At 37.1% G+C, this 25,664-nt stretch overlaps 1 protein-coding gene across 3 annotated transcripts in view; it reads left to right on the top strand.

Moving 5' to 3' along the window:
• Positions 1-25,664, top strand: part of PRKD1 (protein kinase D1) — a 45,013-nt gene that overhangs the window by 16,267 nt on the left and 3,082 nt on the right. For 2 of the 3 annotated variants that reach the window (XM_010075340.1, XM_010075339.1), the window contains 11 exons: positions 1,911-2,115; positions 4,586-4,709; positions 5,480-5,557; positions 6,509-6,788; positions 9,079-9,131; positions 10,962-11,034; positions 12,021-12,127; positions 12,554-12,715; positions 14,058-14,156; positions 15,337-15,604; positions 24,924-25,009. In XM_010075340.1, the coding sequence (XP_010073642.1) occupies positions 1,911-2,115; positions 4,586-4,709; positions 5,480-5,557; positions 6,509-6,788; positions 9,079-9,131; positions 10,962-11,034; positions 12,021-12,127; positions 12,554-12,715; positions 14,058-14,156; positions 15,337-15,604; positions 24,924-25,009 (1,535 nt within the window). The remainder of the gene's footprint in view (positions 1-1,910; positions 2,116-4,585; positions 4,710-5,479; positions 5,558-6,508; positions 6,789-9,078; positions 9,132-10,961; positions 11,035-12,020; positions 12,128-12,553; positions 12,716-14,057; positions 14,157-15,336; positions 15,605-24,923; positions 25,010-25,664) is intronic. The other variant, XM_010075341.1, reaches the window with a different exon arrangement.

Raw genomic sequence — 25,664 nt, 5'->3', positions numbered from 1 at the left:
GAGGAAGAGCTGAGTGAGGAAAATTTGTACAAAGCCACTTAGGGTGAGAACACATACTCCAAGGTGCACCAAGTGTACTCCTGTAAGCTTTCCATCTTAAAATTTATAGAATTTGATTTTTCCCCACCAAATAATAGCCATAGTATGGTTTCCATAGCATCAAAGTAAAACTCTTAATGATGTGTCCTAAATTACTGATATAGGGTCCTTAGTATGATCAAAGGCAATTTCATACTGGTATCTCATTTCTATTTTTACAGTAATTTGGTTCACATTATTTTCAAACTTAATAAATAAAATACAGTATCTGTCACTGTGTCCATCTGCTGTGTGACACATCTTCCCTAAAATAGTAGATGAAGGAAGAGCTGAAGCAATAAAATTCCAAGTATGGTCTTATTAATAAACAGATTATATACTAAATGTGGGAGGTTATTTTTGGCTGATAGTGGTTTTATTAAAAATAGAGATTAAAAAGTGTTGTAGGAATAGCAAAGAGAGAGCCTTGCACTGTAGAATGTCATTCATGACTGGATGACTGTTTCTACTAGAGGTGAAGTATAATGTGTCTCTTAATCACACATCAGTAACTTATATCCAAATATTTTAAGACATTTTAAGTACATGGAAACAAACCTTTCAGCTGCGCACTTGCAATTTGAGTGAAATGCCATCAGTTCAAAATATTTTGCTGTCAGCAAGTTCAGTGTGCTTTTTCTTTTGAGGCATCATCTACATCGACTGTCAAGATCCTTCCTCCACACAATTAGGCAAAAGTTTCTTGGTGAGAATATTTGTTGTCTTCCATGTGATTTTTAACCTCCCTTCAAATTTCAGAAACATTGCAATCATCTCAGAAAAACTAATGCTGTCTTCACTGTCTGACAGGACTGATGATTTTGACATGTTAGATGACCGCCTGTATAGCAGCAGGTTGAGTTTCAACAAAATGCCCAGTTTTTTCGGTGGTTGTTTTTGGTTTTTTTTTTGGGGGGGTGGGGTTTTTTTGAGTAAGTCCTTAGGTAAATAAGTTTAAAGTTTTATTTTCCTTTCTGTCTTCCAGATAAATCCATTCACAAGCAGCAATACAGTAAAAAGTTATTTCTTACTCTTATCTTGCTTAGACATATCTAATCTTGAAACTGGAAAGTTTAACAATATTTAAATATAAGCTGGAAGATACTATTAATACTATGACATAGTCAAATAAGTTAAATCCTAAGTCCTATTTTTCTTAAAAATACTATTTTTTCAATGCTATCTTACTTTGTATTTTTTTTATATTTATTTAATATTTCTACTCTAAAGGCAGAGAGCATTGTTTCAGTATTTTGGATTACTGTCCCATATTGTGGAGCCTATACAGAGAACACCTGTGTAAAGGAAATATCTTTTTTTCCCAAAAAATATAATTCACTTTATAAGTAATTGTCTTGGGAGTTATTTCAATAGTTCATCGTCATGTCATCATCATTTTACAAAATTCCTAGTTTTGAAATTACTGCTCTTCTAGCATCAGTTTGCAGCTGTAGCCTGCCAACAGCCATCAAGCCAGTACACAACATTCAAGCTGTATAGAAAATCTGCCAAAATATCTCAGAAATAAATCTCAGGAGTATAGAATGTTTGATAGAAGTCCATGGATAGGAAATTCTGCTTTGATGTTGGCGTTTTTTAGTAGAAAGTTGTATCTCCGAAGGTATTTTGATTTGGTGCATTTCTATAGTGATTTTCTAAATGACTGGTTAAAAAGCACACTTCACCAGTACACACAGAGGGCTGAGTAGAGATTGACCCAGGCAGTAGAGCTCCGAAGAGAACCTGAGTTTTTCTGAAGCTCAAAATGTGTCAGGATGTTGTGATTGGAGTATTGTATGTTTCAGATAATAACTTCAGAAACTATATTCCAGATCTCCTTAGTCCTGGAGCTGAGTCTGATGTGGTCATGGAAGAAGGGAGTGATGACAATGACAGTGAAAGAAACAGTGGTTTTATAGATGACATGGAAGAATCTATGGGCCATGATTCAGAGATGTCAATGACAGGATGCCATAGTGACAATGGGGAAATGCAGGATACTGATCCAGATCACGATGAGTCTAACAGGATGATCAGGTGAGCTGGGGAGTGAGCGTACCTTCCAACTTGTTTTGCATTTATTTGTAAGTATCATGTCTAGGGCTCAGGGGGGAATCTACCTGAAACCTATTCTTGCTCACTGAGAGTGAAGAGAGCTAGTGATATGTGCTGGTTCTGAAACTGCAGTGAGATTGCTTCACTGAATATCTGCGTTAGGAATTTAAGAGAAGCTTAAAAATTATTGTCAAGTTGAAGTAGCAACTGAAAACTGATGCACAAGTAACTGTTACAGGTCTATTCTCTTATGAAAATTATGTTGTGAGAGTATTTGTGCACAAGCAATAGAGGCTATTTTTTTTTTAGTTATTTATTTTCCCAAGCATTTTTTTCTCTGAATAGTAGTGCAATGCCTGATCGTTTAAATGAACAAAAACAAAAATTTAAAAAATTGTGTAAGTGGTTATGATATAATTGACTCTAGATTAATTGTTGGTGTATTTTATGCATAGCTTTAGAAAGAAGGAAATTTTGACAAACTAAAAGTAGTAGTTTGAAGCAAGTTACAAAAATTGATTGGTGGTTTGAAATGACTAATCAGGAAGGAAAATAGAAATTGAGTTGTGAAACTTACCTCAGAAATGTCTGAAGAGAAGAAAACATAACTTATTGGAACTGTACAGAATAGTAGGGGAAAAAAGTAGGGATTATTCATTGTCAGGGAACCTAAAATTAATTAAGATCCTTTCAGCTGTAATTTCCTTGATACAAGGGACCTGTACTTTCACGAATTATAGAACATTTGTCTTTCACGGATCTCAGTTTGACCTGCAGTTGCCTCTTTTATTTTGCTTACCGGGAATCTATTTCAGTAACACATTCCCCTTAGCTCTCTGGTACTAACATATAACCTGTTGCACTAGTAGAAAGCAATCCATTTCAACAGTATGCAGGTTTACTTCCCACGGCAGTGAACAGTTTTTCCTACTGTCATATTCATCTGCACAGACACCTTGTATCATTGGAATATAAGCCTGTGCTTATGTCACCAAATCCAGTGTCATTTAACATTTTGAATGTCCAAGTTGTATTAAATGGACCACATTGCGCGTGTTCAAAACATGAACACACCATTACAAGTAATAAAAACATTGATGACCAAGGTACAAGTTTTACTTAGTTGAGGGGCATCCCTGTATTTCCTGTAATACCTTCCCCCAAATGGTAGTATCCATATCCATGGATTATTTTTAAGTGATCTATAAAAGGCAAATAAAAAGGTACACCTCTTGTCAGTACAAACAAGAATAGTTAAATGGGAACTGCAGCTCATTTGTTCATTTTTAGGCAAAAAAAGAGATGTTAACTGTGTCTTAATGAAACTTTAAAACAGTACACTTTTTGCATTTTGATTGGAAACTGCCAATTCGTAAAATGTCTCTTATTTCCAAGATGCATTACAGTGAAATAGGGCCATGTGCAGACATCCACAATCACAACAGCTGTGGAAACTTCAGATACTATTCTTTTCCTAGGCAGTTTCTGCCCTTTTTTGTTGGAGTTGTTACACCAATAGCTTCACCAGCAGGGCAGAACACATGAGCTCGCTGTGCTGTTTTCATGCACAATGCAGCACCTCCATTTAAAGATGTGCCAGATATAACTAAGCATTTAGGTTTAGAACTGAAGCAGATCATGAGTCCACATTCCATTACGCAGAATCTGCTTTAGGAATGGTTAACTCTAACAGCAAGGGCAGTGGGAAGATGGGCTTGGTTACTTCTTACACCTCTCCAACTAGATATTCCAGATTTTATCTGATGGTGCTATATCATCAAGTTCCCATGCCTTCCCAACTTACTGTGTGTCAGCTGAGTCATGGAAAGTTTCACCGTGCATACCCCAGAGTACTAGGCAATGGGACTTCGCTTTAGGTCTTTGAGAATAAATACATTAGCTTAAACCTCTTTCTCTGAGAGGTTCCAGCAGATTCTCTGCTGTGCCCTGCCAGGGTACGCACAGCTAGGCAGCTGACACATTTTCTACTCTGTAAACCGTCATCACTCTGTTGTGTGCTTGAACCCAAGAAAGATCACAAGACAGTAATCCAATGGACAATGTTTACATAGGTTATGTGAGATTCAAGATCAAGTACTGGTCTGAATCATGCACAGCACAGGCTTGAGCTGTGGGTGCTGCAGCCTAGCTGAAGCCATAGTCATTTGTCCATCTTCTTAGCTTACCTTTAGGAATATTTTTGGGAGAGTGGACATAAGCCTTCAGAAGGTCTCTGGTATCCTTCTGGTTTAGCTTTGTAATTTTTTTTCTTCATAATCTCAAGATACTTGGAATGACAAAGTGAAATTATATCCAGTTCAGGTCTGATAGTGATGATAAATGTAAATGTGGATATTGGATGTGTGTGTATATATATATGTTCTGATTTAAAAGATTTTTTTTCTTTTTGTCCAAAGTTATTTTTAAAAGCCTTTATTGATTTATTCTTAAGCCCTTCAACCAGCAACAATATTCCATTAATGAGAGTGGTACAATCTGTGAAGCACACCAAAAGGAGAAGTAGCACAATAATGAAGGAGGGTTGGATGGTTCACTATACAAGCAAGGACACACTGGTAAGAAATGTTAAGGAAGACCTGTCTTACTGTACATATTAGATGTTAGTATGGAATCAAATCCTAACAATACTTTGATAATTTATACTCACTCATGTATGGCATGTTTTGCAGTATTTGTGATTCCTGAAGTCCTGACTCTTGTCGTAGCTGAGGGCTGACACAGCTTGTAAGAAACAGGAGACAGTTAAAACACACAAAAAATATGTCGGTTTCATTATCGTAGGCAGCCAAATGTGAAGACATTCTGAAGGAAGTAAAAAATAATGTTAGCACCTTAGGGGTTCTGGAAAGTAGCTTTACCTTCCAGCTGCAGTCTCCTAGGTGAACTGAGACTTCTGTAAAATAGATTTAGCGCAGAAAAAAGTTATTTTCATTCTGACCAGCTAAAACAGAAATAAGGACTTCAGTATGTGGCCTTCTAAAGTGAGCTGGGATGTTATAACTGATAAAAAAAGAAAGTTTAGCTATTTTAGCAGCACACCTGTAGCAAATTGTGCTGGATATGTGTGGACAACAAAGTGACATTTCAAATTGTCCAAATATTAAAAATTTTAACAGAGCTGGTTATTACCAAAACAACAGAGGGTCACTCTATAAATTCTGAACTCAAATATAAAATCCTCATAAAAATCTTGTAACAAATTAATCTTATATCATTTAAAAATTCACCTCTTCAAACTTGAGAACGTTTTGGAATTTATGCGTTTGAGAAAATTTCATTATTTTACTTGGAAAATGCTAGAAAGATTTTTCCCTTTTAATTGCAGAGGAAACGACACTACTGGAGACTGGACAGCAAATGCGTTACACTTTTTCAAAATGATACTGGAAGCAAATATTACAAGGTAAGGAATATTTTTCAATCTCTTATTGTACCAGCAGAATATAATGACTGAATTGCTGAATTAGTAGATACTTACTAAAAGTACACTAGTGATTTATGTTTGTTTACCTTATTTAAGCTGCATATTTGTATTTTGCCTTTCACAAACAAGTCTCAGATCAAAAAGGTGTCAGGTGTCAGCTAACAAAGACCTGTAGAATATATGTTGTGGAAATGGAAGGCTTTCAATCAGGGGCAATTCAGTACCAGTGACAAAAGTTCTGCCAAGAAACTCATCTGACGTTCTGTCATTCATAATACAAATTCTTTCCAAAAAATTAGGCCTAGTATGTATTATTTTAATTCTGTCTTTTAGACATTATGTTGTGATTTTTATTGTAAAAGCTTGTTTTAATGCTCATATCATTCTATCTAAGGCAATTAAACTCATTGGGCATTACTGCAATAAGTTTTAATAATGGAAAGTATTTGTTTCATATGGCTTACTCTCAGGGAAATATGTCAGTGAAACGTGCCCTAAGTGTTATTCAAGATTAAACAACCAAGTTTCCCCCTATGTGAAAAGTGGGTTTTGAATCTTAATGTTGAATAGATTTGTTCTGCACATAATTTCTTGCAAATAAATTTTATTAAATAAGAAGTCAACGGAGTTTAATTTTCTAGTGGAGTTCTGTTGATATATGGATGGTGTGCTCTTTTCTGGTGGCACCTCACTGCTCCCTTTGATAGATTTAATTAAATAATTGAAGGTCTCTTTGGTCTTGGAAAGAAACATTTAGTATTTTACCATCAACAGCCCTCTGTGTCAATGAGTTTCAGATTAGAAGAGCCTTTTTGTTTGTACAAGAAGCATGTGGTTAAAAGCAAGAGCTAATATCGGAAGCTAGTTAACTAAAGTTCATGCTTTAGTTTATATATTGATAAACTTTACACTGAAAGTTTTTCATTTTAGGAAATTCCGTTGTCTGAAATTTTGTCTCTGGAACCTGCAAAAACCTTCACTTTGTTGCCTCAAGGAGCCAATCCTCATTGTTTTGAAATAAGCACAGCAAATATAGTCTATTATGTTGGAGAAAACATAGAAAACCTCTCAAGTGTTCAGCTGAATAACAGTGTTATCACCAGTGGCATTGGTATTGACGTTGCCCGAATGTGGGAGATGGCAATACAGCACGCCCTGATGCCTGTCATCCCTAAAGGGACATCAACTGGGTCAGGACCCAGCCTGCACAGTAAGTTTATTCATTTCCTCCCTCTCAGATAAGTAGAGTCATAGCACAAAGGACATTGCTCAATCTTCTGCACACGCGGAAAGGAAGTGTTGCACAGCTAGTAAAGTTATTCTGTCATGGCTTATCACCTGACAGGTGCATATTATTTTAAATGCCACAGTTTCTCATCCATGTGTTTCCAGTTTATTTATTATGCAAATTCAGATTTGTTAGTGAGCAAGTAATTGTTACATTAGTAAGGCATCTCATCCATACTTGTGTTGCTGACATAGGTAATAGCCTCTTTGTGCATGAAGCTTTCTGAGCTCCAGTTGGGAACTGATAGATTTTTCCCATCATGACTGTAATTTATGTTTCTAGCTATCTGCAGAAGCAGCTCTTCGCTCCTTAGGTCACTGCAGCATAGACGATATGCTCCCTTTCATCACATTTGGCTGTACAACTGCCATAAGCATTGTCCCATGACAAGATGAAATGAGCTCAAGTGTGAAGAAGCACAACAAGGCATGGATGTTACCAAGGACCAAAAGGACTGAATATTTTTTTGCCTCCTATTTACATACGTTTGGGTAATTCTCTAGCAAAGATGACAGTTTATGTAAACCAAACGTGAAACTCGTTTAAAACTAGCTCAGGTACTTATAACAAAGTAGCACAGAGCAAACAATTCCCCACTACTAGGCAAGTGCTGCTGTGGTTGCTCTGCTACTTGTACTCAGGCTGTCAGTGCAAAGCACATTTGGATATGTCTACACAATTTGCATTAGACCTGTTGTTGCAATATACATCCGCTTTAGCACTTGACATCTGGATGCTATTAAAGCAGCACGAAATGCTAATGAGACCTCGAGCCCTTCAGAAACCAAGTAATACAACAAGCTGTGGCATTAGATCTCCAGGCACAACAGCTCACATATCAGATTAGATCAGCTCTGTTCTTTGCTTTCTCGACTGCATTCCTGCATAAAATAGTGTCAAATACTGGATGTCATTTCAATCAGGCTAGTTGCCTAGTGATCTTGCTTTGAGCCCAGCACAGCTCAACAAATCACCTAAAAGGCTGGACTGGGAATGACGACTGTCTGCTCTCCCTCTTGGGAGAAAATTTTCTTTACAAGTTAGTAGTTGTCTTCTGCAAAAACTGAGGTCATCTGAGACCTTTAGAACAAATTTCTGTGGAGAGTGAGAATGATAGCAACCTTCTGTCTTCTGCTGAAAGTGTAAGACTTGTCTGTGTCTTTGTCCATGCTTTTTTTTCCATGTAAACACAAAGCCGTACATGTATTTGAAAACAAATTGTCCGTGATAAAAAGCCTCTACATAACTGAAATATTCAATTCCAAAAGCAGTCTATTCATAAGGAAAGGACAAGGAAATAAGCTATATGGTGCAGAAGTTACTCATGCTACTTCCTGCAACTAGGAGAGGTGCTGATGGGTAGCAGTGAGTGTCTTCAGTGTCTAACACAGGCTTCATAGTAGATGACACTGGTTTCAGTGAGACTGAAGTCCATACTCAGAAAATGAAAAATTAGCATGAACAGGATTCTAGGCAGAGGTAGGAGACAGAAGCGGCAATGCTCCAAAGAACCATTCTTTCCTCCCCAAAATGGTGTCTCTGTGTAATGCAGTTAGCAATAGGCATATTCTCAACTTTTATTGAACCCCTCAGTAGGTTTGCAGTTCAAAATCCATATGGCAGCATCTTAAACTCTGAATTTGTAGAGGTTGGATCTGATTTTTTGTTGTATTAAAGCACAAGTGCAAATTTTGTTTCCATTATGTGTTTTAATAATGTCTCTTAAGCCAGTTGAAATGTGTATTACTTTTAGCAGTATGCAAATCAATTTGAATGTGTATTGGTTTTCATTCGAGTAGCATCAAATACATTGTAAGTTACACTATAAATGCTGATTATTAAATCCACTACATAAAAGCAGTTTACCCTAGTTGCAGTTATGTTACTTGCATGAGTTCTAAGGCCACAAAATAGAATGGAAAAAAAGCAAAAATAAGCTTATAAACGGGAATTATGAGATTCCACTATTAAAAAAATTAATAATGAAATGTATAACTCTGTTCTTTTCCATACACTGCAAAACTCTTGTTCAAGTCACATATTTACGGGCTCATGTAGTTTTATATTGGCTGGTAGATGAACAAGCTGACCTAATTGGTCCAATTTCTGGAGCTGTCAGTAGATATTGATGTGATGTAAATGTCATTTCCTATTACTGCATGTTTGAACTAAAAGCACAGCAATCTAAAGTATATTTTACTTTCTTCCCCAGGGGATATATCCATCAGTATTTCTGTGTCAAACTGCCAAGTTCAGGAAAATGTGGTGAGTGTTCTCTGGATGCTGATGCTAGACATGCTATGATTAAACTTGCAGCGTCATTGATCTGTTTTGCAAAGAGGAATGTTAGAGGAGTTGCCATCAGCTATTTTTCACTCACTTTGTAGAAATTAACAAACAATTAGCTTTGCTAACTTCTGAAAAGAATCGTCTTCATGGCACTTGTTCTTGAGATGCAAGAATTATATATGGGTAATTTCACGTAACAGAGAACTTAACTATGTATCCTTGCATGATGTTAATTACCGAAAGGAAAAGCAAGCTGTAGAAGTTATTAGTTCATGGAATTTGTCATCTGAGCTTTGTAAAACTAATTGCAAGCCTTGATAAATATACTGTTTCCTGTCATCACTGAGAGATCAGATATTCTCTGTTGCACAAAGATGAAACTCTATCCAAAGGAAAAGTTACATATGTTGTTACACAGATGTAAAGAATTCTGGGTTTCTTTTACACTAGGACTGTTAAACACAGGACATGCAGTCAAGGTAAACAGTCATGCTGCTGGTTTTCTGTTTCATGGGCAGGAGAAATAAACAGGACTGACTGCGGCCCTGACATTTGCCAGAAAAAGATTGCCTGCTAGGGAAGAATGAGAGGAGGAGAGCCACGAAATCGGTCAGAGGGCTGGAGCACCTCCCCTATGAGGACAGGCTGAAAGAATTGGGGCTGTTCAGCCTGGAGAAAAGGCTCCAAAGAGACTAAATAGCAACCTACCAGTACCTGAAGGGGGCCTACAGGAGAGATGGGGAGGCACTCTTTATCAGGGAGTGTAGTGATAGGACAAGGGGTAATGGGTATAAGCTGAAAGAGGGTAGATTTAGACTAGACGTTAGAAAGAAATTTTTCACTGTGAGGGTGGTGAGGCACTGGAACAGGTTGCCCAGGGAAGCTGTGGATGCCCCATCCCTGGAGGTGTTCAAGGCCAGGCTGGATGAGGCTTTGAGCAACCTGGGCTAGTGGAGGGTGTCCCTGCCCATGGCAGGGGGGTTGGAACTTGATGATCATTAAGGTCTTTTCCAACCCGAACCATTCTGTGATTCTATAATGTGTCCATTTGTTTCCTAAGAAAAAGAAAGGCAGTCTTTATTATCAACTCCTTGATGTTCTTTTATTCTTCCAGTATGTGCTGCTGGTTAAATATCAGCAAAATGAAACTGAGCTCCATGATTTGAGGTTTGTTTGAGTGTCCCAAATGAATCTGCTAACAGCTTGTGCTTTAGTCTGTGTTTAGGCCCCAAGAAATAGTGAGACATGAGAGTCCCTCTCTGGCATGGATGGGGTATTTTAACCATCTCAGAGGACAAACAAAAACAGCCAAAGCCCAGAACTGCTGATACTCTCAGAGTTTTCTGTAAACTAATAAACCACTTGCATTTCCATGGCTGACATGAGCTGACATAGGAACTTTTTCAAGAAAATTTTAAATTTTAATTTCTCCCATTTCGTAAAAAACAGCAGTAATTCGTAGATCTGGGATCCTGGGACTTCAGGGCAGAATGTTGCTAATAAGAACCTCTTTATTTCAATATGTACTTTTGTCTTCAGATTTCACAAAGTTTAAGGGTAATGTTGTGCACTGGGGGCTACTTGCCTGGAAGATGGCAGCAGCTGAAACCTATCAAAGACAGAGCAGCTTTTGCAGCAATTGCAGTTAATGTGTTTAAGAAAACTCCCATTAATGTTTCTGGCAGATAATGTATTTTGAAATGTACTATAGTAATGTATGCTACTTCCTATTAGAAAAAAGCAAATGAAATACAAATTTTGTTTCCATATCTCAGGGTTTAATATTTGTTATGTTTATATAAATAGGATATTAGCACTGTGTACCAAATCTTCCCAGATGAGGTGCTGGGATCAGGACAATTTGGAATTGTTTATGGAGGTAAGGCCTTGCTGTGTTACACGGTTACACTTAAGATAGAAAATTTCTTCAGTGGTGAAAGTATTTGGACTCTGAAATGTTCTGTTACAGAAATGAGCTGCCTGTTGTTTTATATAAGCAGTGTTCATTAAACAATGAAACTGGTTTTTGTTGACAAATTCTTTTTGTAATTTGAAGTTTTCTACCCAGTAGTGGGTCACAGTATATTAATAGCTTTATGTTCTCTATAAGCTCTAGTAAAGATAACCCTGAAGTGCAAAAAACTATAATGGAAGAAGAAAAAAAAAAAGTAATTTCTTCTTCCTACTGTTTTTCTTGGCATGCTTTTATGATATTTTTTCTTTGTTTTTCAGTGGTTTGTTTGAATTGTTTCTTTTTTTCATTTTCGTATCCATTTTTCCTCTCTTTTCCCTCTTTTTTTCAGTAGTTTTTGGGGGTGTGTTTAGGTGTAGCTGTTGTTTGAGACAGTGTGAAGTGAGAACTGACAAATTTCTCACTGAAGAATCTCTGTGGGTCTCTGATAAACCTGGAACATGCACTCACATGCCTAAAGGCGATCGCCTATTTCGTTATTGGCTAGTCTGGAACTACTATTGAAGGACTAAGCCTACAACCTACCAGTTGTAGAAGAGGCAGCTTAAGTATATGAACAAGCATATATATATTTATGTGTGTGTGTGTGTATATATATATGTATATATATATGAGAAAGTTGATTTTGCATCTATATTATTGAAATGCAGAGCTGACCTCATTTGCGTACGTTTCTTACAGCTTTGTCAGGTGATAATGAGAAAAATTCTCTGGTCAAATGGTAGAAAGAAAGGAAATGACAGAAAACTTTTAATGACTTACGTGACTTAATTTGCTGAAAACCTGCTCTGAGAATTACTCAGTTGTGGTCATTTGTACAATCCAGTGAAAGTGGAGCACTTTTCAGAATTAATCATGTTAATTGACAGAGGTCTTTTGTTTTATTAATGCAGGAAAACATCGCAAAACAGGAAGAGATGTTGCCATTAAAATAATTGACAAACTAAGGTTTCCAACTAAACAGGAAAGTCAACTTCGTAATGAAGTTGCAATTTTACAGGTATTTTTCTGTTCTTTTTTGACTGTATTAACACAATTTATACATTTCTTTAAATACCAGATAATATAACTATTTGATAATAACTAGTATTTTTGAAAAAATACTAGTATTTTTGCTGCTTAATCTGCATAATCAGCCAAGACCAAACGTATTGGCAGTGTCACTTAGGAAATGACAATTTCTGCAGTTATAAGCACCAGGCACAATAAGCAAATTGTGCGTTTGCTAAACTAATTTGAAGTTCATCCGTTCTCCTGTACTGTCCCTAGAAATGTCATGCCTCTGCTGCCTACAGGTTTAAATTATGAGTTTAAATTATGAGATACTGAAACATTGTCTGGTTTAGGGAGGTCTGAAGACTGGCTAAGTAATGATAGAACCTACTGATAACATTGGGAAATCTAGTGCTGTATTTATGTTTAATAGAATCTTCATCATCCTGGGGTTGTAAATCTGGAGTGTATGTTCGAGACGCCAGAAAGAGGGTTTGTTGTTATGGAAAAACTCCATGGAGACATGCTGGAGATGATCTTATCAAGTGAAAAAGGCAGATTGCCAGAGAGAATAACAAAGTTTTTAATTACTCAGGTAAGAAATTAATTATAGACCTAGAAGCACATTTGAGGTCAATTATTTTCCCTGTTTCTTATGTTTTGTTTTTGGCACAGTTGACCTGTCTGATTTATTGAATTGTAATATCAGGGATGGTAAGCCAGCTTTGTGTACGTTATCTGGTAAGTAGTAAACCATTAAGAGGATCTAGAACTAGACACAGATACAACTGTCTGGCTGCTGGATGGAAGGGCCATCAAGCTACAGTTTCTTATATGCTTGAAGAATTAAACACAAGAAAGGGATGCAAAGCAGTTACAGCAAATGGTTGAAGACCTACACAAAGAAATTTGAGCCTCTTGAACTGCCTCATACTTAACCATTGCAGTTCATACTATGCACTTTTGTGCATTTTCTCTGCTGAGATTGGATCTTGGTGCTACTTCTGATTAAGTGAATCTGGTTTCCTGTATGACTTCCGTTAACAATGTGATCTGGGTTGTTTTTTTTTTCTTCCTGTTGTAATATTATCGTATTGCTTCTTTGGCTGCCCATAATACTGGTTTAAATGTAGATAAACGATTGAGTAGTGAAGCACCTCAGAGTCAGAGCAGCCTGTGTTTCAGCAATCAGGAAAAAGAAAGCAGCACAAGCAACAGTGTTACAGTGGAAGTTTATTATTCAAGGTAGAATGTAGTAGGTTCCATAGTTTTCAGGCTTTCATCAGTGAAACTACCACCAGTTTCAGAATTTGGTTTCTTCCCTCCCGAGGTCCATTCAGTCTCCTTGCCATTCCCTGCTCTAAGAACAGTGGGAAAGTCTGTCAGCCCCTGACCAGACACAAGGAAAGGAGTTAAAGCCACAGGAATAGAATAAAAATTTCTGTTACACTCTGCTGCTATGTTCTTGTGTGCAGAATGGAATAAAAATACGTGCAAGATTCCTTATGCTTTCTCTCCTCAAGAAAATGTATAAAATGGATCATGTAATGTTTCTGTGAAATTGTGTATTTAGATCTGGAAGACCATTTTGCAGATGTTCCTGCATCCAAAGATTATTTTTTTTTAAAAAAAAGTACTTGGAACCCTGGTTTTTAAAAAAATGTTTAGAATATTAAGTCTTTGTAGAGAGAAAAATCATATTCTATGCAGCAAAACACCAAGAAGACTTGAGGTGCAGCAAATAATAGCTGACATTTTTGCCTTTTCCTCCCCCCTCATTGTAGACATTGTTGTAAAAGGTACATTCTTGTTGGATTGTTTCTCTCTACACTGGTCCTTGATTCTCTGGTTAGTGATATTGTCCAAACAACATAAAACAAATGAAAAAAAAGTATGACATTTAAAACTGAATTTCTTTATGATTTGTTTCTTCACAGATCCTTGTTGCTTTAAGACATCTTCATTTCAAAAATATTGTTCATTGTGACCTCAAACCAGAAAATGTGTTATTGGCATCAGCTGATCCTTTCCCACAGGCAAGTAGAAAATACCCTTTTGTAAGATAAATTGTTCAAACTAATAAGTTTTAGCAATGATAATTTTATGAACAAACAAAAAAGTGACTAGTGACCTGTCTGTACCACCTCCAGGAACTACACTGAATTTTTAGGTATGAAAAAGCTGATCACTTATTCAAAAAGTTTCTAAAGGACACATGTTTGAAAAACCTTCCCTTTTGTCATTTGCCTAAAATATTTGACTAGATTTTTAAATGTGACATAACTGCTTGTGCGATTGTTTCTAATTTGCTCACCATTACATAGTAAATTACTTATCTGGTTGATTTGGTCTAGATGAATGACAATTTGCAAGCAGTCACCAGAAAAACAGGGGTTTTTATGAAGAAGAAGAACTTCTTCATGAAGAAGAAGAACTTCTTCTTTAGTTCTATGAATTTAAATGTGAGGTAGATCGCAGAATATTTAAATATACTTTCTAGCTCATTGTTGTACTTATTAAAACATATCTATATCAACTCTTGTTCCCTTTGATCTGCAGAATTCATCCATGATCTCCTCCAACAGCCCATATTCAGAGGAGTGCTACTGATAATTTGTAAATAATGGCAATATCAATAATTGGAAAGAAAGGGATCTATACTGAGGTGTTAAGTGAGAGTTTTTAAGCAGCTAAATCTGTCACTGAAGAGATCAGATAAGGAGGTTTGCAGAGAGGCAGGGTGTGACTAGGTCCACAATAAAATGAAAGTAGAAGTTCAAGAGACAAATTTTGTCAGCTTGCTTAATTTGGGTTAAAGCTATAGGTAAAACAATTTTCATGTTTGCTATGTTTTTATGCTATGAATAAATAAGTATTACTTTGTATTACTACTTTTACTAGGAGCCTGAGCTGTTAGGCCTGTCCAAAACTGCAGTTCTTTCATTCTAAGCTGTTCTGTGTTACCGCTTTTACTGTGGTTTATTCATGGAGTGAAGGAGTAGGGAGTAGAAGAGAGGCAATGGACCGGTAATGTAGTCTAACGTCTCAATGGAATTAAGGGTATTCATCTCAAAGAGGAGTTTAAAAAAAAAAAAAAGTATCTTTGAAAGAACAGTAGAGATACATCTTGCAACTAAACTGTGATAAAAGATAGTCAACTATGTATTTGATAATAGAAATAACGTCTGTCTTACTATAGCAATTTTCTTCAAATAGGTAAAGCTTTGTGATTTTGGCTTCGCCCGAATCATTGGAGAGAAATCATTTAGGCGTTCAGTTGTAGGAACACCAGCCTACCTTGCTCCAGAAGTGCTGAGGAACAAAGGCTATAACAGATCTCTGGATATGTGGTCTGTGGGTGTCATCATTTATGTAAGCCTCAGTGGTACCTTTCCATTCAATGAAGATGAAGACATACATGACCAAATCCAGAATGCCGCTTTCATGTATCCACCTAATCCATGGAAAGAAATTTCTCATGAAGGTAATATCTGTTTGTGACTGTTTTTATATAAATGCTAAAAAAGAGGAGTTGTATTTTGCTTTTATTTTTTTTTTCCCTGTACTACTGGTGAAAAAAAGAGGTTTGAAATTTCAAAGTACCATAATGTACCATAACGTAATGTCCTCTGTTCAGTGCTATCAACTGCTTGAGACATTTCCTGCAGAGCATGTATAGACTGCAGATGGCTTGATCCTCTAGCATGGGATCCCTCTGGGAGATATTGAAGGAGGCACATAGGTTGGGTTCTATAGAATCTTGTGGGGAACCTCAGCTGCTGGAACTGGCGTTGCTTCTAGCACCTCTGCAGTCTTTTTCTCATTCTACTTATGTCAGTAATTTAGTTTCCACTCACTAGGATGCTGTACCCTGCCAGTCCTTCTGTGGAGAAGTCTGAGCAATTCCAAGCAGACGAGATTTCAAGAACAGTGTGAGAAACTGTAATAGAAGAGACTTTCTGCAGAGGTAGAAGGGCTGGAGATAATAAAAAGACTTTTAAGACTGGAGTTCTGGTCAATGGCATCAAAGATTTTTGATAGTAAAAGAACAATGTGAATAATTCACTATGAACTTCTTTAAAGAAGGTGAATGAATTCTATTAAAGATGTCATTAAACACAACTAAGTAGGGCATTTAACAAAAACATCAGTTCTGGTTTCACCAACATTTTCTTGTACATAACAGACATTTTCAGGCAGATTGATTTTCTTTGGGATTTTTTTTTTGATGTCATTATCTTTAAGTCTTTTTGCAAGATTGCTTCATAAGTCTTAAAGCAAAGGAAACATTATAAATACCAGATTCTTATATTTTTTCTGAGTTGTAATATGTACAAAATTGAATTCAAATATTAGCATTTACAGTTCCTATTATTTACAGTACAGTTTTTCTGGGTTTCAGGTGACATGTTTAACTTGCATGTTAATGGTAGCTTAGAGAAATGTCCCTACTGGTTACTATAATATATATTATAGCCATGTGAGATTCTCAGCTGAAAAATGCTCTGAATGCATTATCTGTTGTTTTATCTCAGTGGCAGATGAAGTATGACGAGATCTGCTTGGGGGTGGGGTAAGCTATAAATCTGCACAATTACACACTGAAGTCCTCCTGAACCTCCACACAATTCTGATATGTAAGCTGACAGAATCTGTTGGCAGCAATGCTTTATCTGGCACTAGAGATAAGCAAACAGCAATCAACACAGAAGAGGCTGCAAGAAATTGTCTCCCACAAGTTTCTACTGTGGTAGACAGAAGATCAATTTCTGCATTCAGAGGTGAAGACTCAGTAGAGCACCTACAGAAAACTCACCTACTGGGGTGTTATCACTCCTTTTATAGAGTCACAGCCTTCATTAAGAGTTAATGGGTATCAGGCTGCAAGCATGCAGAAGGGAGGGAAAGAACACACTTTAACAAATTATTAAATTAAAATCTGCTTATATGTTGTGGTTTTATTGTGTATTTTGAATTGCTAGCTGATGAGCCACTGCTGTGCTGAACGAAAACCTGTAAAAAGTCTGAACAGATCCATTATTTTTAACACAGGGAGTTGGAGTCTAGATCTCTGTCCAAGTATTACTTGATAATGCTGATTTTTAGAGCTCAAAACTGAACTCCAACTCCAGATTACCTAGGGGAAATAAAGGAACGGTTTTGACATGTCAGCTACTCTGATGCACACTCCTGCACAGGTCACAAGAGGGCAGGTACATGGGCCCTGTGCATCTGCTGGCTCCACCCAGTTTCTGTTACCTATGACCACATAACTTGGTTAAATTGCAAATCTGTACCTGGTGTCCTGACACATCTAATCTGGATTGCAGATCTGAAGAGTGCCATGATAATTGATGCTGCAAATGAATGAAGAATTTAGGGGGGAAGCACAGATGATTTTAAAGATTTTATGTGGTTGCTTACTCAACATTGCAAATAAAAACAATTTGAAAAGGTGTATGTATTTAAATGTAAACTATGATAAACATGAATCATAGAATGGTTTGGGCTGGAAGGGAGCTTAGAGATCATCTAGTTCCCACCCCCCTGCTGTGGGCAGGGACACCTCCCACTAGACCAAGTTGCCCAAAGCCTCATCCAACCTGGCCTTGAACACCTCCAGGCTCATTGAAAGCTAAAATACACTGGGGCTCCCAAATTTCTCTGCGTTAAGTGCTATAAATCTACAAAATTCAGACAGAGAATTAGTTTCAGTCCCAACCAGTTACATTTGTGCACTTAAAAATCTTCTTTTAGCTTGTCATAGGCTCTTCCAGCTTCCCAAACAGGTTAAGCTAATGAGTTAGGTATTGCTTGCCATATCTTTTCCATTATTCTTTTTTGCCAATTATTCTTAATCATTTAACATTTTTCAACTGAAGTTTTAACATACTTGACTATGATAATTTTTTAGATTTTTATATAAAATGATCCATAATAGAGTTCTTTTAAAGGCACAGTAGATTTCTTGTTTAACCCAGATATTTTACTTTTTTGCAAAATCAAACATTTATTTGCATTTTGTGGATAGAACAAAACTATAGTGAAAGATGCAGTGTTTATCACCACTTTGGTTTTAGTGCTCAGTAGATGCTTTTTCTGATATTGCCAAGCAATGGCATGTTAATTTGGGAACTGGAATGCAGAGGGCAGCAAAATTTTGAAATGAAAAACAAAAGAGAGGTATGTCATACCTATACACGGTGTCTGGAAAAGTGACAACAGTGGTGAAGTAGCCTCAGTGTTCCCATTTTGTGTTTCTTATTCAATTACTGGTCTTAAGGCAATATTCAATTCGCTTTTAAAATTCTAAAATTAAAATTCTAAACCACTAATAAAGAGGCAATAGATTTGTAAAAACATATGGCCCATTACATACATTACTGCATGATTATATAAAAAATGCACTTAAAGTCTGACAGGTTCAGAGCAAAAACACATGGGAAGAAATTCTGTTGTGGAGGAAAACTGTGTCATGAATGTATTAGTGTGGTCTGTGTTAGTTTATTTGCTTGAGAATTACTTTTTCTGTAGCATTTTCTAGCAATTTTCAAAGTAGAAATCTACAGTCACAAACCAAGGAAGAAAGCAGAATCCATTTGAGGATAATATGTTTGTGTGTCTGATGTCTTTCAGTTGCTATCAACAATTCTGTCTTCTCTGCCACTCAGGAATGTGGTCTAGTCATTGACTATGACTGTTTTCTTTCCATAATGTCTGTCTGATGTCATAACATCTGGATTAATCTTTTTTTGCTGAGAAATTCTGCCTTTTTTGTGTAATGTTTTGTTGGTCCTCTTCCCCTTAAACTTGACTTATAAAAACTAAGACCTTTCAATTTTGTAGCTCTCCGAAATGTATTTTTTTCCAACTGATTATCCATTCAGAACATTTCTGTAAGCATCACTTTCCAAAGCTTAGCACTCATGCACAAAACCTCTTCTCTAATTTCACCAAACGCAATTGCTTTGCATTTTAAGATTTGTGAGAAATTGTGTGTACACATACACACACACGCACACAGACAGAGCTCACAGGTTCCTCCACAGGGAATTCTGATCTCCACCCCACTAAGCGGCTGCATTTTTTCATCTTTTTCCAGTAGCTTCTCTCTTAACTACCCAAAACCTGAGTTTCTATTTATATGCCTGAGTAGAATTGTAAGGTGTTACTGTAGAGAGGTGGTTTCTGCAGTAAACTTTGGGTATCTTGTAGAAAAGCACGTTTTGTTACAGCCATTCAACATCCCACGGCCCAGTCTGCTGTTTCTGTTCTGTCTTCAGTGATTGTCAAGCCAGCTTACATTTCCAGATTCACTGAATTGCTGTACGACAATTTGACCTTAATTCAGACTTCACTGTCGAATTTTGCTGGATATTCATACAGAGGAATCTGCTTGTACAATTCTTTCCTATTTTATAGCTTTAAATTTCACATCTGTCGAGCATGGAGCCTATTTCCAACAGCATTACCATTTGTTTCAACTTTGACCTTGCAATTCCACCAAATTTGCATGATCTCAAAAGATTTATTGTAACTTAGCTACAGGTTACAAAAAACAAATACTGCTAAATATTAAGACAAAACTCCTGAAGGATTTTGTCTCTCTGCCTGTTAGTGTACTTTACCTAGTGTGTCTTCGCTGTGGTGGCTGTTCTTTTGAACTGCATGGTCCTAAAATGTGCTGTGTCAAGCTTTGGATTGTTCATGGTGTGTTTCGTTCTGTTGTGGAATTTTCATAAATCACTGTATTCATAATTTTTTTTTCCCATCAGCTGCCAACACAGCTATTGCTACTAGCCGGATGAGCTATTTGATGTGCACACTGTTGATTAAGTGCTTTGCATGAATTCATGCTATTAATAATTTGAGAAGAAACAATGTAATTTCTTCCATGCATGAAATTTGATCATGGTGTGCCTGTTACACTGCTTTTGAGTGAGAAATAAATACCATATCTGCCTTCAAGCCAATATTTATATAGACTTGTTTCAGCATAATGTGAATAGAAACTCTGTTTCACACGTTAATGAGAAAGTCACATGAATGAGCATTAAGTACAAGGAGGTCAAATGCGTGTTATAGCTCAAAGATGATCTCTACCTCAGTAAATGTTTAACTAGCTGTTTAAAGTGAGGTCTGGTCTCTACTTACACATTTACTAGAGTAGATAGGTATTAGAAAACCTATCTTGTAGAGGTGCAGTTTATAATTGCCAAGGATTTCTTTTGAAAGTACAGCTGAATCCATGTCCCTGAAAATAATAAGCTCTGCCAGCTGGAGATTATTTTTTGCCAAAATAACTGCATGTACACTGGAGCATTTGTCAACAAAGCTGTATTGACCAGCAATAGGGAAGAGGTTTATTTGTATGAAAAAGTTATGCCACTAATCAACAGAGCTATACTCAGAAGAATCCAGCACCTAGAAAGACCTAATGGCAGCAGCTTAATTTTTTTAAAAGTGATGGCTGTAAGAGTAGCTATTATTACAGGTATACTTCAAAAATTCTGGACCAAGTATAAATTTATTGATAATTTAGCACTGCTTTTCTTCATTTTCTTAAGGTGCTTTCTTTTTTATAACTTACATGAAAAGCTGAAGTCTGTATGGTAGGACTAAATGAATGGTAGGTTCATAATAGGGTTTTCAGATATTTCACAAACTTTTGTGTTTATGTGCTGGTTATATCCTCATTGAATTAAAGCAGTCATTCCTATGAAAACTGTAATTATCATGTGTTAATTTGATACTTAATGTGAAAATTTTACTGTGTCTTTACTACAATTAGTTATTTACCGTCCTAATAAACTGCTATAGACAGTTTAGAAACATGAACCCCTTGACTCTGGAGGTTCTTTCCATTAAAATGCAAATAAAAGGCAATCATTCCTAAAATCAAGGAGACATACAACTTTTTAAAGTTGCATTTGAATCTTCCCATTTAGAATTTCTGCTGAATGATCCCCTTTCTCAATGACTGGTAGTCAAGCTACTGGAGCAGTTGGCTCGTTTATCTCCAAAGTCTCTGGCTCCTGGAAGTTGATAAGCCCACAGTGGGCTATTTATGCCATCCTTAAATCATAGGAAGTAAACAGGAGCCTATAAAAGTGTTAGAAAAAGCAATACCATAATCCTGTCAGAGCTTTCATATGGGTTGCTCCCATGGCAATACCTGTTGGATCCCTGTAAATGATGTGTAGACCATTGGTGGTCTTTCTTAACTTTCTGAATTCTTAATATGTCTTTTGTACACTGATTTTTACAAAGGAATGTTGTCAAACTTTATAAAGCTCCTAAAATGTCTGACAAGGATTACTTAACACTTGATTTTTAAAAAATCAATCTCTAGTGGAAATTCATAAAATTTACTTTAAAGTGCAGTGTAGTTGCTCCCTTTTCCTCGAAACTGCTTTCTCTTCCTAGACAAAAAATTTAAGTTCTTAGTATTTGGTGCCCTGATTTGGTCCCCTAAATTACACTTCCGTTGTATGTCTGACTAAATGTTAATACCTTCCAATTTTTTATCTCCAGTGTTTTTAAGCTGTACAACTAAAAAAGCAATCATCAAGCTATTAATTACGTGATTTTTTAAAAAAAAATTCTGAAATTGAGTCAACATGAATCTTACTATTTGTACATCTTATGTAAACTGTAGCCAGACCAAATTATGTTAGATGGTGGCTGTCGGGACACTGTCAGGACAGGATGGTTTTTTGTAAGCTGAAAGAGAGAAAATAACCAGGATCTTTGCTCATTTCCTTTAAGTAGTCCCACAGAACCAATCAGTGTCTGAACCTTTATAATTTATTTAACAGCAGTTAAATTCGGAATTTTCTCATTGACAGACTGTTCCAGATCCCTAAGGAAATCCTTTAGTCCTTCAGTTCCAGCACTCAGCGTGTCTGTATTGAACTCCTTAGCTTCTGCTTTCCTTTACATGGCACTGTCCTTTTTTTGCCAGTATGTATCTTGACTTCTGATACTCAGAACTCTTAGACTTGAGAAGTGATTTTTCTTGGGTTGCATGATTTCCTGGTAAAAAAAAAGCAAATGCTTTTTTCTGTTGAAACACATTTGATCTCTTTCTTCACTTACATTTGAAAACTTTGAGTATTAAAGCAAATGGAATTGTATCAGATAGTTTGGGCCCTAAGTCCTCATAATAGTCACATTTGTATTTGTGCTCATTTTTTGCTAACAGGCAAGTGATATTCAAAACTATCCTGGCAAAAGCAACCCTAAAGAACTAAAAGTAAACACCAGAGCCTGTTGCAGAGACAGCAATATTACAGTGGTGAAACAAGCAGACAATCCTTGTAAACTGTTGTCAAGAACAAATGATTGCTCTTTACTGACAATCCTAACCATCCTGTGAAGTTGCCTTTTAACTTTTGTCTTAATTTCCTTCCCTCTCCTTTTTGGTGTACCTTCTCTTATGATTGTTTCTAGACCAGTGCCTTTCTGGTCTGTTCGACAAGCTGTTGGCAATTCCCCCCGAAAATACAAAGAAAAATGTTATTTCATGTAGTATGTCATTGTCCTGAAGGAAAAAAGGGTCTTCATCCTGTTGTAACTTGGGGGAAACTGAATGACTGTCTATCGTTTCATCATTTGTAAGGCTCACGGTCATATCTGCTTCCAGTGTGTTCGACAGAAGATGTGTAATAGAGACATTATCAGTGCCGCATACCAGAAAGAATATTCAGTAGGTACTTGGCAGTTATAGAGGCACACCTTGGGAAACATGCACTTGTATCTCAACAGTTGGCTGACTGAAATCAGTTTGCAGGACAGTCAACTCTTTCATCGAGCTCTTGACCTGTTTGCCAAACCGAGATTCATAGTAAATGATGAAAAATTATCTCTGAAGACTGTATACACCTGAATACCACTGAAGATAATAATTAAATGAGAGCCCTATTAAATTCACATCCAGCACTGGCCTATTTATCAAAAGACAGACTGAAGTCTTACTGTAATTCTGCTGAATTTAAGGGTAAGATGACAGTGTTGCAGAAGATGGTGATGTTTGCTGATACACAGATTTACCTTAGTGGGTAAGGACTATGTTCTCCTCTTCCAAGCCTTAGACAAAAAGCACAGGCTCTACTTTTTCCCAGATTATGTCAGAAGTCATTCTATAGCTGGACCATAGTGTATGACTGACTGACTTTCCTGTCTCTTCCTTATGGCTTGTAACTCCAGAACTTCTCTTGCCAATAAAGAAGAAAAATATTAACGCCACTGTTTTGATTTCAGAGTGCTACCATCTATCAGTAGTGGTCCTATTGGCTATCCACTGGCTTTCTGGTCCCACATCTACTTCGCAGACATTTTAAGAGGGAGCAAAATAAAAATGAGTTAGAGTTTAGTACGAACTGGACTTCACACTGAAAGAGACAGTAGCTAAAAATCTGTTTGTCCACAACAGAAAAAGTAAAATTAGGACCATCTGCTCCCAGAACAGCATCGCTCAGAACCTCTGGCCATGCCTTCTTTGTCAGAAGTTCTGAAATTTGTTTTATCTTGTTCCAACAATTGCTTTGATTTCCCAGATAATATTCAGCACCAGAAAGTCAGGGCTGCTTTAATAATAGTCCATTATTGCTAAGAGTAGCTTTGTCTGTCAGACTTACCACATACATCCACATAGGCTGCTGTATACCTTCCCATTTTCCTGGACATTGTGCTCTGCCCCGTGGCAGAAACACACAGAAAAGTCTAGTTGTCAAATTGAGCCTGGGGAGAGGAAACCCCTGTTAAAAAAGAAAAGCTTTTCCATGTCGCTGCACAAAATATAATCTCAGAGATGTACCAGTTTAAATAATTTTGTCCTATCTGCTATGCTTAAAACAGGCAAGATGATTATTCAGCTCCTTGAAAAGCTAGCTGGCAACTGGGTCCATCTGACATGTTTCAGACCCAATTCCCCTCAGTGATGCCATGTTTCTGTGTTACTTTCAAGACCATCTTTCCTTCGCACTATGATATAAGCAAAGAAATAAGCATGTAAACCAGCACACTTTGGACAAGCTAAGGGATATTGTGATGAAATGGTAAAACTACAGTGATACTGTAATGATCCTTGTGGCCGGTCAATTATTCTATAACATTAAGCTTTCCGCAGAACACATGCTAAACACTTAGCATTGATTCATGTACCCCTTCCCTTCAAGCACCACAGCACATATAGCTATAGCCTCAGTGAAGCACTGAGTCCTTCAAAAACATGTAAATTAAGAAATTTGTAAAGAAGCCCTCTTGCCTTCATGAAACACTAGACTGCTGACAAGCCAGTAGAGGCAATCTGCAGTCCAAAAGAGCAATATTGCAAGACTTAGTGACTTACACAACTGGATTCCTCCACTCGCTGCCTGGGAGAGTGCTGCTGTCAGTCATCTGAAAGTGATACCAAGAGTCTCCAAGAAATATTATGTATCTATTTTTACTGTAAAGTGCTGTGGTACCTGAAGAATACTGTACTCCTTACTTACATGAGGTTCTTTTACTTGAGTAGGAGCTGAGTGAGAATTATCTGTAGATTTTGCTGCATGCCTGCAAATGAACACACACTATACTAGCTAGCAGGCAACTGTTTAGTAAGGCAGTTGTAATCCCATTAGGCAGGGTTGCATGGGGACCTTGAGGGACATCAACACTGACTGCAGTTTGTAAAAAGCTGGAGTAAGGAGGGATAACTATCCTCTTCTTATAACTACCATGTCTGTCTATATCTCTCTATTTGTATGTCCTAGTTGAAACAAATATACTTAATGTTTTCCAATATTATTTCTTTCCAGCTATTGATCTCATAAATAATTTGTTGCAAGTGAAAATGAGAAAGCGCTACAGTGTGGACAAAACATTAAGCCACCCGTGGTTACAGGTATTGCTACAAATTCCGTGTTTTTTCCTACATATTTAGGCTCTAAGTGCATGAAAAGCTTTAATCTTTAAGCACAGTAGAATTTAAGCAAATCCACAAACTTGAAGATGTTTTCAGATCCTGAGAACTTCATACCCTTCACCAATTTACATATAGATCCTAATTAATTTTTTAAGTGTTAGATTCTAATGCTAAACTTTCTCATGTTTTCAAAATACACTACAAAAATATTTTGTATATTCCTCGCTTGCAGCCCGGAATGCAAATTATGTCCTGGGCTGTGTTAAAAAAGGGGTGGCCAGCAGGGAGAGGGAGGTTGTTGTGCCCCTCTACTCGGCTCTTGTGAGGCCCCATCTGGAGCACTGTGTCCAGGCCTGGGGCCCCCAGCACAGGAAGGACGTGGAGCTCTTGGAGCGGGTGCAGAGGAGGGCCACTAAGATGATCAGAGGGATGGAGCACCTCTCCTATGAAGAAAGGTTGAGGGAACTGGGCTTGTTTAGCTTGGAGAAGAGAAGGCTCCGGGGAGACCTCATTGCGGCCTTCCAGTACTTGAAAGGAGCGTATAAACAGGAGGGGGAACGCCTGTTTACGAGGGTGGATAGTGATAGGACAAGGGGGAATGGTTTTAAACTAAGACAGGGGGGGGTTAGGTTGG

Source organism: Pterocles gutturalis, unplaced genomic scaffold (assembly GCF_000699245.1).
Source record: "Pterocles gutturalis isolate BGI_N339 unplaced genomic scaffold, ASM69924v1 scaffold18977, whole genome shotgun sequence".
Taxonomy (NCBI): Eukaryota; Metazoa; Chordata; class Aves; order Pterocliformes; family Pteroclidae; genus Pterocles; species Pterocles gutturalis.
The sequence above is the reverse complement of the archived record's forward strand: the minus strand, read 5'-3'. Positions and strand labels throughout refer to the sequence as shown.